Below are 13,021 nucleotides of genomic sequence, written 5' to 3' on the forward strand. Positions count from 1 at the left end.
TCATTTAATATGTGTTAAACATTAGCTCACATTCACTAGACTTTCAGCTAGGAACAGCTAGGAACAGATGAAAATTTTTAAGGGATAAAAATATGCATATATCTACCGTTTAAATACTAAAATATGTTTAAGAAAGCTAGGTTTAAGTGGTTTATAACTATATTCTCGTTGGGTGCCCCTGAAAAGTGTCCAGCCTAATAGCTTTTAAAAGTCTCCCTCCGTTGTTCGCTATTTTTTTCATTCGCGGCAAACACTTTCTGTGACGAAGCTTTAAATTGAGTTATTTAAAAGTAATTTCTGGGTAAATGTTAAGTCAGTTGCATAGCAAATGGCGGCGAGTAATTGGTAAAACTAAACAAAGCCATCTTCACAGCCGCACATATAAACTGCCACAGAAAGATAACTTGCACCCTCAGAGAGGAAGGATACTACAATGAAAACGCATGCGTACGGCATACAGAGCCATTTTGTTTCTTCACTAAAGCTATTCTCGTTCATTTCATATGACGATATTAGCCACTCGCGAGAGGGCCACACGCGAGTGATTTTAGGAGTATGAACCGAGATGTCACGCACTACCGAGCGTTGACACGCATGGCTGACGTTTTGCCAACGTGGACAAAATCACGTCGCAATAAGACACTGCCACGAAATTTCATCCACGTACGCATTTTTTCGGTGTCACCAGGGTGTCACGTAGGAAGACTTCAAGGACGCAGATTAGCTTCAAAATAGCAAATCAAAGATAAGTATGATCAAGGGTTTCTTTTTTCCAAGGGCTGAAATTAAATGTCATGCGACAAAAAATCTAGAATTTGAAGAAATGTGTAGTAGTCCTTTCATGGGAACACAAGAGCACAACAAATTGACCTGCTCCCAGCTAAAGCCCGCTTTACACTAGCACAAAAATCTGGCACGGCACTCCGAAATCTCGTTACCGTACCTATGCTTTTCGGGTACAGCACGGTAAATTTTTCGTGTGCAAACAGAACAAACAGGTCATGGATTCGAATCCCGTTGAAGCTGCATGAATTTTCTAGGTGTCTATAATTTAAGACAATTGCTTAAATTCGAGCATCACTTTCAATCTTTCGTCGATAACTTCTACTGTATTCCAACTCGTTCTTCAGGGAAGGCCGCCTTTGTGAGGGTATTACGACTCGATTCTGCGAAGTGATTTCCTAGTTTTACCATTAGAATTAAAAGTTCATTCCATCTTTAAGAAGTTTTTTTTTTTTTTTTTTTTTGCCTAGAGTAACAATTGGTGATGCCATTCATTTCACATTGGCTATGACCAAAAACAAAGTTAATTTAACCTAATGTGGTACTGTATGTAAACACTAATAAGTAAATCAAATGATCTCCGAGCATTCGCTAATTAAAAGAGCATTGAACTACTTGTTGTACTCCATAAAGAACGTAGGACAACACACTACGAGGAAAGCCAGACATGCTCACCTGTTTCTGAAAAGTTCTGCAACTTCGTTGTTAGTTTCTCTGATGCAGTCTCCATGATTGGTACGATTTGTTTTAGCTTGGATGCGGTGAAAGTCGGGGTCAGTGTGTGCCTTACACGCCTCCAGGTTTCGTCACGCGCGATAAAGATAGCTGCATCTAACGGAGGATTAAATCTTACCAAAGGCGGACGATTCGTAAACTTCCAAAACTCCTTCACCATTATTTGTTTGAGAATCTCGGGGTCAGTAACCACAATCGAGGGTGATCTCCCCACGGACATCCTGTAGACGCGGCCGTATTTGTAGAAGTAGTTTAACAGCATTTTGTGAAGGCCTCCGTACCTGAAGACGTCGGGCAGACTTCCAACCCAAGGCCATACTATGGGACCTGGGAGAGGCGAGCTGCCAAGAAGCGAGCTATAGGGCTAAACACCTAACCATGCAGTACACCAACCCTAACAAACCAACGAAAACTGCAAACCACGTGGACCAACTAAAACTGTGGAGGACCTGCAGTAGCTCTGCCATGTCTAACTGCGTGGATTCTTGCACGAAATGAAACAAGGGTTTGTGATTATGTTATTCAAATGTGCCATGCACAGGAACAAAAGACCCTTTATTTCGACACATTATAATGTCAATAGATGACGTCAACGATATCTTCCCTATTAATACCTATTGAAAATTACTGAAATCTGAGGAGTCATGCAAATTTCAAATTGTTTACTCCCGCTGCGTAACGCAATGTATGTCACAATTTTTTTGTGAAAAAAAAAACTTAACAATTTAAACGTGAGAACGAAGTTGAAATACAACAATGCTTACTATTTTGGTTAATAGTTCAAAGTCATTAACTTCTCCGTTTTGCGACAAGTCGCAGACATAAAGACAGGAAAAATTACTTGGGGCCTTGCATTAAACTCTTTTTTGCTATTGTTTTCAGATCACTTAATTGCTTTAAAACGTGATTAATTAAAGGTCATGAAGCAAAAATTACTGTCACATATGAGTCATAGTACTCAAGAGCATCAAACGAGAAAATTAAGCCAAAAGCCTTTGAGAGACATTTCTGAGCTCCTTGCATTGTAATGTTTAAAGACTGTCTAAAGAGACCTTTTTATCACCAAGAAGAATTTTCATTTCAGAAATTGCTAACGTGCTAACAGACGAATCAGCTGAAGATGAAGTTTCGTCTAAACACTGGGTTTATACCTCGACGAATTGCAGACGAATTATCCCTCTTAGATGGGTAATTCGTTTTAGACGATCGCGAGTTGTTCGTCTCTAGTATAAATTCGGCCATTGACAGACGAACTGGCTTACGAAGGCATCGGCATTTGTCAGGAGATGCATGCTTAAGCTTGAAACCTCGTTATGTAATTAAAATATATGAAACGATTCGGAACAACCACGAAGTACAACAGGCGACAATTGTTCATTACGTTGACAGTTTGTTGTCTAATAATATACATGACAAAATTACTCTGTTCTGATTGTCTAAAACAAGAGTGCGATTGTCGTATGGCAGGGATTCAAAAAGCGAGTGCAAAATTCAACTTCGTTCCCAGGACTTCTCCCTTGGCTTCTGGGCTTCTCCTGTCCAGCCCAGAAGCCAAGGGATAAGTCCTGGGAACGAAGTTGTGCAAAACTGTAGCACAGGTGCTAATAGACCTTATTCATAAATTAGCCTAACAAGTCTCATTTCAGAGCAAGAATTCTTTTCAATTCATTGTATGGTATCGAGGCTTGGTAGGCTAATTTGCACTTGGACAAAAGAATCATAAATTGACCTCCATTTATGAATCAGGTCTATTAAAAAATCTTTTCAAGTTTACAGTTCAAAAACTTTCGAACGATGATGTTGTAATAGAGCGTTTTCACATGACGTCACGGCGGCCATGTTGGTGTTCCAAAACAAAGGAATGGCGGCCATCATGGTGTACCAAACTAATCCTCCGGGAATTATTTTTATGCAAATACTTTCTTTTGTTTCAGTAATCCAATATGGCTGCTGGTCACGTGAGTGAAAACGCTCCATAGTTTGAATTTGACAAACGTTGTAATCTGTTTCAACCAATCGGTTGATTGGACGTCTTAAATGTCTTTAAAAACTTAAAGCCCGTGCAGTCAAAATGTCACTTTTTAATTTTCTGTCTTGCCATTTTTAAGTAATTAAGTAAATAAGTAAACGCATGATTTCTCGTGTAATTTGGTATAAACAAGCCCTTGTTATACATGTTAATTGCCGTGACTTTAACATCCTCAGTTCCCACGGCCTGCTCCCGTCTGGCCTTGTAGCTCAGTCGGTAGAGCGGAGGAGATCTGACCCGAAGGTCGTGGGTTCAATTCCCACCCTGGTCAGAGTTTTTCTCTGTCCTTGTGTGGGCCCAGATCCATCAGTAGGGCTAACGCTCACATGGTTCATATGGGATAGAAATATAGCACTTCACGTTACACTACACTCTCTTCAGTTAACCTTGTAACTTTGGTTGTCTGAAAAATTTACTCGTGCTTAGTCGTGAGGTTATTAAGCACGCGACGTTTTGAGACGCGGACGGCATTCGGAAGAGAACATTAAGCATGCCAGGACATAAGTGTCTTCCAGATTTTTAAACTAATTATTTGTAATGAAGAGAACAAACATACTTAGAAAGATAAATGTGGTTGTTTGAAGACAGGTTAATAGAGAAAACAGCTAATAACGTCCGGTTATCGTCCGCGTCTCTAAATGTGGCGTGCTTAAGCTTCCTATTCAAGTTACCGGGTATACCAAAGTGCTCTTAAGAATTACGTGATAACCTGTATAAATTACCGGGCCTTTAACTTTACATAGATCGTTTCTTTAGGTGACAAGAGCAGCACCGCCCTGTGCTCCAGCTTCTCCACGGTCTCTGGTGCACGTTCAAACTTGAATCGTTGCATGATTCTCATCAGCACGATCTTGATCTCCAACAATGCCAAGCGCATACCAATGCACTGCCGGGGACCCGAACCAAACGGAAGAAATGCAAATGGATCCCGCTTCTCTTTAGCCTCCGGGGAAAAATTTTCGGGATTGAAATCCAAGGGATTGTCCCATAACTCCGGGTCCCGGTGCAAAACGTACACAGGAATGTTGATGCCACAACCCTTGGGAATCCGGATGCCCTTGTAAATGGCATCTTCGGTGCATTCCCGGATAAGGAGAAGTGCGGGACCGCAGAGGCGTAGGACCTCAGAGATGACTTGATCCATGTACCCAGCCTTATGTACCAACTCATACAGGGGCTCATCCCCGTGGGTATTGATCAATTCGTCGATTTCTCGGATGAGACGGTCTTGAACCTCGGGGTATTTTGCCAGAAAGTATGCAATGCTTGTCAGGGTATTGCCTGAAAAAAAGGAATGTTTAAAGTGGAAGAAGTCAGTGAAACATATTTTTTTATGACAGTTGAAAGGGAACCGCCACTTAAACAAGAACTTAACTATAAAATGTTGAACATGTTTACAATAAAAATTGTTCGATCTTTTTCCAATGGAAACGTTTGTATCCGAAGTAGACAAATTTCAAAAGCGCTCGTTTTGGTTTTCAAATTTCCAGGGCGCTGCCAGTTTTAATAACTGTGACCTGAAATTCTTGCTTTATTGTATTCACACAAAGCGGTTTTGCTCTGAAACAATTAGACACCTTAAGATCGACGTTTACCGCGGACCCGCAAACCGCGGTTCCAGGTTTGCCGTTTGCCGTTTCACAGTATGCCTCCTTCATGTATTAAGAATATCGCGTGATAACGACGCGTGGTAACATGTTGGATTTCAACGTTGTGCAACAGTTGTCGTTCGAACCTTGTAAAAACAAAACTGTTGTCTTGTTAATATTAAAATTCATATGAAATGAAAGAAAAAGGTTTTTTCTGTATATCAGTGCCAGGCATACGTGGCATGACAAAATATTCATGCAAATAAAAGTTGAGGTAAATGACTTACGCGAAAACCTAGCTCTTGCCCGTTGAAAACGTGGAGAATTTTCCGTAAACGCGACGTTGAAGTCTGGTCACGTGACCTGAAGAGGTTTGCGGTCAGCGGTAAACGTCGATCTTAAGGTGTCCAGTAATTATGGCAACCATTACACGTCACAGTTATTCAAAATGGCATTACCCGGGAGAAAAAAGCAAAACAAGCATTTTTGAGATTTGTTTATTTCGGATGCAAACGCTTCCATCAGAAAAAGTTCGAACAATTTCGGTGGTCGATGGTAATAAGCATTATGCTCAGTATTGTAAAGTAAATGTACTAGTTCCCTTTAAAGGAGCCAAACTCGTCGCTGGAAAATGGCAAGCAAATTAAGAGAAAACGTAAAAACAATTACTTAACATATTGCGGAGGAAGGTTTAAAGAAAACAGCATATGCAAAAGAAGGCAGAGATGGGTAGAATTGAAGAATTTATATTAAAATGAATTGCAAGTGGGCTTTTTGAAAACTGTTCACTGAGCCAAACAGATTGTCAAAGTTTACCTCTGTTGTTTGTTCCTTTCATTAGGAAGCATAAGCACGAGAGTTTTTGAGACGTGGACGGAAACCTAATAGCCTCTAATAGTTAAGTCTGTATTTTTCGAATACCCATTCCCGCGAAATTCAATTGTCGTGTATCTGAAGAAAAACATAGCAGCAGCAGTCGCGCGTGACATGGCTTCTTCTGATTGGTTAAAATTGGCAGCCCTTTGTTTGTTTGGCGCGCAAAGTCTATAAATCCATTTGTGACTGTGTTGGGGCAAGCAAGACAGCAAAGTTATGGATCAACACTCTTATCTAATTCACTCTTGGAGACATGGCGTAGGTTTGTACTCCCCACACGAAAATTCTGGAAAATCTAATCATTTGCAGAGGAAATTATCAAGGAAACCTTTCCTCCACAAAATGTTTGCCTCGCCGGTTTCGAAACTCATCAGACCTTCCCCCGTTAGTCCGATGCTCGCTGTATCTGAGACGATCAAACAGAAAATATTACAAGCAAACACAGAAGATTACGTTAAGCTTAGAATAAAGAATCTGAAATATCTACTGGAGGTGCAGCATAAATAATGATATCGATCACAGTGGGAAATGGTATTGAACTTCCCATTTTCTTTTACCTGTGGTTTCGAATCCAGCCACCAGAAACACAATAGACTGGGCCATAATTTCTTCATCACTCAGTTTGCTAACGCCGTCCACGTGCTCCTCATGTGCTTTTAGCATCAACTGCACGAGGTCTTTTGTGCCGGTAAATCCCTGCTTTTGCCTTTTCTGCAGAATGTCCTTTGCTATTGCCCAGAAGTAGTCTACGTTCTGAAGAGGGTCAACGTACCTACAAAGTGTAGAAATACAAGGAAACGCGATCAAAATGATCTTTAAGAAATGTTGGAAAGTCAAAAGCACTTTTCACGGGTGGCGGGGTAACAAGTAGCGAGATGACGGAAGTGTGGATGAGTCGACGCAGGTTAGCGATTAGTGGCTTGTTGATCGCTTTTCAATACGTTAGGTCCCTCAATACATTAAGTTCTAACACATGGATAAGCAAACTAAACAATAGTCGGAGTCTCGCGATGACCAGGAGATATTTTCTTGATTAATCGTCACTGACCCACTATCTCTTACTCGCTCGCTACCTGACACTGTCTACGTTTGCACGCAATTCGTTGCCTGTCAAAACCTCTCCCTCGGTATTCAGCTGCAGGTGCTCTGATTGCTGAGCTTTTATTATTTATGCAAAAATAATTACTAAGTATTCCAAGAACGCGAGTTGGGTATGAGATGGTAAATAGCCACTGAGGCGCGTACCGCGGAGTTGGCTAGAACCAGTCTCTATCCAACAAGCGCGAATGGAGTCATTATTTGATAAAATTTTCACTTTTCGTCTATTGTGTCCAAGGTAACTTCGCTTCCCGCGTATAATTTTCAGCTTGGAAACACTTGACAAAATCAATATTCCTTATAAGGTCATACGGTATATGAGCTGATAGCCGAGATATGGTGAACCAATCAGAAAGCTAGAAACGCAATACCTGAGGTCTTGTTAATGGAATTGCATTTCTGCCTAAGGCGAGCTGTTCAAAGTCCAGTAAGCGCTAATTGTGTGGTCAAGACCTGTGCGTTACCATCGTAGTTAGCTTCGACGTATTTTACAAGTTTGCGCGCTGTACAGAATTGCTGATGAAAGGCTGATGCAAGAGCGTTTATCGTCCATGACGCATCGTTTATCAGAACTGGACAAATTAAATTGGCAACATTTCTTCAAAATGACAAGCAAAAACAGAATGGAATATCTAAGTTCTTCATGTCGTACACGGCAACGTCTCTCACAGTCTAGCTTTAAATTTCTCGTTTTAATCATCGAGCACGTGCATATATTTCTCGCGTCCGCTCTCCTCTCTCCTCCGTAGAGGCTCAAAGGGACTTCCTATTGAGAAAATCCGCTGAAAACGTGAGTGCAGGTGTAAAAATAAGCTGGTTGCGGCAATAAGTTCGCCGCCTGATCAATCCAATCTCTATATTGAATTCACGATTATCGTCAATACAGCATTTTCGAGTTCTCACGACTGGACTGGATCTAGCTTGAAATGGAGGCTAATGCGGGCAAATTAATTAGGAATTGAAAAGATTTGCCCCATTAGCCTCCATTTCATGCTAGATCCACTCCAGCCGTGATAATTCGAAAATGGTCTCTTCTTAATTTGCTCTGAATTCAATATTATCGTTAATTTAGAAGACTGAAAGCTTGATGTAGATTATAGGAAATGATCATATTTTTTTTTTATAAAGTAAACCCAAGTGTATGGACATAGGACTCGAATCTGGGAATGTTGATTGACCCGTCAAATATCCATTTGATAGCCTACGTGTAGCCGTACCCTCCCCCCGAAAGAGAAAAGGGAGGAGGGAACATGGGAAGGTAACCACTTGACCACCAAACCGCTAGCTGCTCAGACACACTATTTGATATGCTGCGTTATCAATCGGCAACAAACAATATAAAACAATGCAAAAAGTAGGTTACCAAACTTCACGACAAAGCTAAACATTTTAAAATCAAAGATTAGGCTTAAATTATTGATCTAGCTTAGGCCTAATTACTCTTCAGCAGCGATATTCTATGGGAGCCTTTAAAAAAAATGGTTGAGAGTGCAGTGTCTTGAATTTCAGTGGTGAAGCCGAAAAGGAGCGGTTCCTATAGAGAAGAATCCAATCCACGGGTATGACTTTCTATTTCCTCGTTTTCTCTGCTATTACAGGTCCTGGGACATAGTATCCTAAATTAACGACAAAAGTAAATTCAAAGCAAATTGAGAATTCACGATAATCGTGATTTTAGAGAAAGATCGATTTGGGTTACGGCGAGGAATTCACCCCCTGATGATAGATCTTTTGGCATTCGCACCTGCATACACCTCGCCCAGCGAGGTCGCGAAAACGCGAACCTCACTCCAAACCAATCATGCTTGCATGAAATCTGCCCATACAATTTACCTGCTGAAGTAGCCCCAAAAGGGAAACATGGAAAAGAAGCGAACCCATATTGGGGTTTGAAAGACATTTCTCGCCTTCTCCACAAGTTCCGGATCGGGATTCATCTGAATGTTGTTTTCCATTCCAAATGCTGCCCTCATTATAACATCCAGTGCGAACAAGCTAAACTGTCCAACGACATCGACGCTTTCACCTATAGAAAAGACGGGGAGAGAGCTTGTGACTCAAGGTCTTCTCCTAAAAAAACCTTGAAGTAATAACTAGCTCTATTATGAAGCATGCGAAGAATCACCATCTACTCTTTCCATTACAGCATAGCTTCAGAGACATAAGGTATGTGAGATCGAATTACTTGGCTTTACTCATGGGTATTATAAATAACATGCATGATGTTTTACAACTTCATTCTATTGATGGGCTTTAGCAAGGCTTTCGATAAAGTCAGTCGTTGTCAACTTATTACCAAACTAAAGGGATATGAAATGATGCACTACTGATGTAGTAGATGTACTACTAATGATGATGACTATCAATTGGATACAGTCATTCCTAACCAACCGGAATATTTAGGCGATAAAGACTGCCATCCCTGGGTGCAGGGATGGTGCAGTGGTGAAAGCACTCGCCTTCCACCTATGTGGCCCGGGTTCGATTCCCAGACTCGGCGTCATATGTGGGTTGAGTTTGTTGGTTCTCTACTCTGCACCGAGAGGTTTCCTCCGGATACTCGATCCGGTTTCCCCTCTCAACAAAAACCAACATTTGACTTGGTATGCGTTCATACAGTGTCCCCACTTAGTGCTTCAGCGCTAGAAGGACTAGACACTTAAATAAAGTTCCTTTCCTTTCCCTATCTGAGTTTGGAACGTCATCGGATTCGACCGTTCATATCCACATGATTCGAAATTCTTTACGTAATCAAAACGGCACACTGAAGGGTGGATTCGAAAAGTTTCGGATTCGTCGCATACGTGTGGACTGAAGGCGAATCCGCAAGGAAAAAGTTGCGGATTAAAAAATATTCCGGATATGTGTGGACGGGGCCTGAGAGGATGCAAAAAAAAATGACGGAATCTCGCTCACCACGACCGATTCTTCCTGACTTTTAAAATTTTACTCACATTATCGTTCTGGCTCCGTTAATTTTGCCGAATTTACTAAAAGAAACTGCAAACCTATGAACTGGCAAGTAGAGCACAAAAAGGGACCCTCGGTGTCCACGGATATGATTGGCGAAAATGAGGCAATACCACATGCAGAAGCTTGTACAGAGGGATGAGAAAACTTGAAGAAGATTAAAATGGATTGCAATTGGGGTTTTTAAATAATTTAGTTTACAGGGCTTTTCTTTTTGGCGGAGAAAAGCCCTGGGAAGGAAGTTAGTCTTTGAAAATCGTTCAGCCTAATAGTTTTTCAAAAATTCGTTTGTTGTTTGTAACTTAAACTACGCATGTTCGAGAAACTTTTTTTTTGTGCGACGAACCTTTGATTTGAGTTGTTTAAAGTAATATCTGGGTTAAAGTTAAGTTGCAGAGCGAATAGGGGCGGGTGATTGGCAAAACCTTTCAAAATCATCTGCACAGCCCTAACACAGTCCCTTAATCGCCGTGTGCTCGAGTCCTCCAAAAAAGCGGCCACAGAAAGATAACTTGCAACTTCAGAGAGAAACGGTGATAAAATGAAAACGCATGCGTACGGCATACGTAGCCATTTTTGTTTGTTAACTAAATCAGTCCTTGACCGCTCGCGAGAGGGCTACACGCGAGTGATTTATGAGGATGAAGCAAGATGTCACACCCGACTGAGCGTTGACACGCATGGCTGACATTTTGCCAACGTGGACAAAATCATGTCACAATAAGACACTGCCACGAAATTTCATCCACGTAAACATTTTTTCGGTGCCACGTTGGAAGACTTCATGGACTTCGACGCAGATTAGCTGATGTCGTGCGACAAAAAAATTCACCTCATTTAATAATGAGGATAACTTCTATTGAAGGAAAGACTTTTGAAGAAATGTTTATTAGTACTTTCACGGGAACACATGAGCTCAATAAATACCGGTAGCTCAGTTGGTTGGGCATTTCACCGCCATCACAGAGGTCATGGGTTCGAATCCCGATGAAACTGCCCGAATATTTCGGGTGGCTATACGAGGCAATTGCTTAAATTTTCGTGATAAAGTGGGAGCATCACTTTCCATCTTTCTTCGATAGATTCTACTGCACTCCAAATCGTTCTTGAGGGAATGCCGAGTTTGCGAGGGTATTAATACTCGATTCTGAGAAGTGATATTCTAATAAAAGTTGATTCCATCTCTGAGAAGTTTTTGTTTCCTTTTTTCCTCGCCTAGAGTAACAATTGGTGATGCTATTTATTTGACATTGGTTATGAAATCGGTTCCTTTGTGCTACTGTATGTAAAAACATGCAAATTCAAATGACCGCTTCGAGCATTCACTAATTAAGAGAGCATTGAACAACTTATTGTAGTTGTACCGTGAGACCCACTCTAACTCCATAAGGAATGTAGCACAACACACCACGAGAAAGGCATGACAAGCTTACCTGTTTCTGAAAAGTTCTGCAACTTCGTAGTTAGCTTCTCCGATGCCGTCTCGATGATTGGTACGATTTGTTTTAGTTTGGATGCGGTGAAAGTCGGGGTCAACGTGTGTCTTACACGCCTCCAGGTTTCGTCACGCGCGAGAAAGATGGCTGCATCTAACGGGGGGTTAGGTCTTACGAAAGGCGAACGATTCGTAAACTTCCAAAACTCCTTCACCATAATTTGTTTGAGAATCTCGGGGTCAGTTACCACAATCGAGGGTGATCTCCCCACGGACATCTTGTAGACGCGGCCGTATTTGTAGAAGTAGTTTAACAGCATCTTGTGAAGTCCTCCGTATCTGAAGACGTCGGGCAGATTTCCGACCCACGGCCATACTATGGGACCTGGGAGAGGCGAGCTGCCGAGAAGCGAGCTATAGGGCTGGAGACCTAGCCAGTAAACAAACCCTAACAAACCAAGGAAAACTGCAAACCACGTGGACCAACTAAAACTGTGGAGGACCTGCAGTAGCTCCGCCATGTCTACCTGCGTCGATTCTTGCAAGAAATGAAAAAAACAAACGTTTGTGATGTATATAGGGAAGATATCTGTTTACAAACAATGCGTTTGTTATTCATATGTGGCAACCACAGGAAAGAAAAACCCTTTGTTTCGACACATGACGGTCAATACGTGACGTCAACAATATCTTCCCTATTAACTGTCCCTGAAATCTGAGGAGTCATGCAAATTTCAAATTGTTTACTCCCGCTGCGTAATGCAATGTGGGTCACAGTTTTTCGTGAAAAACAACTTAGCAATTTAAAAGTGAGAACGCGGTTGAATTAATATGAAGTTGAATTACAATAATGCTTACTATTTTGGCTAAATAATTTAAAGTCATCAACTTCTCCGTCTTGCGACAAGTCGCGGGCACAGGGACAGGGAAAATTGTCTCTTTGAAAGCATGCCAATGACTTGAATACACTGACACGCTTTAATTGGCCGCTGACCGGATTAGCATTGCCGGATTAGCATTGCTTGTAAGCGTTAGTGGGATTTATATTAAACTTAAAGATATTTTTTAAACAGCTTGCGTTGAGGACCTGAATTATGCTGTGATCTCATGCCCCCGTTACGCTGTGAAGCAAACTGGTTGCATTTAATATAGCAAACACTCATAAAAACGACCTGAAGTCACTTTGAGGCCTTGCATAAACCTTTTTTTTTCTCTTATTCTTTTCATATCACTTAATTGCTTTGCCAAATCAAACGTGATTAAAGGCCATGACGCAGCAATTACAACGGATCCCGTGATTGGTCTAGAAAACAACGAGCACGAAAAAAAAATGGAACGAATGGAACGAAAGCAATGGAGCATAATTCTAAACGAAATAGAGTTGCATCCAATAATTGTTTTAGTCCAATTGCTTTTCGACATTTGGAGAAAGCAATTTCTAATATTGGTTATCCTGTGCATAGGGAGAGCTTTAGCAAGTTTTTATTTTTCGTTCGTCGGCTTTTT

General features: G+C 41.2%; 2 protein-coding genes across 2 annotated transcripts in view; both read right to left on the minus strand.

Annotated features, from left to right (window-relative positions):
• Positions 1-2,094, minus strand: part of LOC138056362 (cytochrome P450 3A24-like) — a 9,939-nt gene extending 7,845 nt beyond the window's left edge. The window contains exon 1 of the mRNA XM_068902145.1: positions 1,459-2,094. Within this exon, the coding sequence (XP_068758246.1) occupies positions 1,459-1,780 (322 nt within the window). The 5' untranslated portion in view covers positions 1,781-2,094. The remainder of the gene's footprint in view (positions 1-1,458) is intronic.
• Positions 2,095-3,581: 1,487 nt separating this feature from the next.
• LOC138056361 (cytochrome P450 3A24-like) lies at positions 3,582-12,201 on the minus strand. Its single transcript, XM_068902144.1, has 4 exons — positions 11,514-12,201; positions 8,944-9,136; positions 6,570-6,784; positions 3,582-4,828 (listed from the first exon to the last, which is right to left on the minus strand). Exons 1-4 carry the CDS (start codon positions 12,034-12,036, stop codon positions 4,266-4,268), a joined length of 1,494 nt encoding a protein of 497 aa, XP_068758245.1. The 5' UTR covers positions 12,037-12,201; the 3' UTR covers positions 3,582-4,265.
• Between the last annotated feature and the right edge of the window lie 820 nt (positions 12,202-13,021).

This window comes from Montipora capricornis, chromosome 7, assembly GCF_036669925.1.
Source record: "Montipora capricornis isolate CH-2021 chromosome 7, ASM3666992v2, whole genome shotgun sequence".
In the NCBI taxonomy this organism is placed as follows: domain Eukaryota; kingdom Metazoa; phylum Cnidaria; class Anthozoa; order Scleractinia; family Acroporidae; genus Montipora; species Montipora capricornis.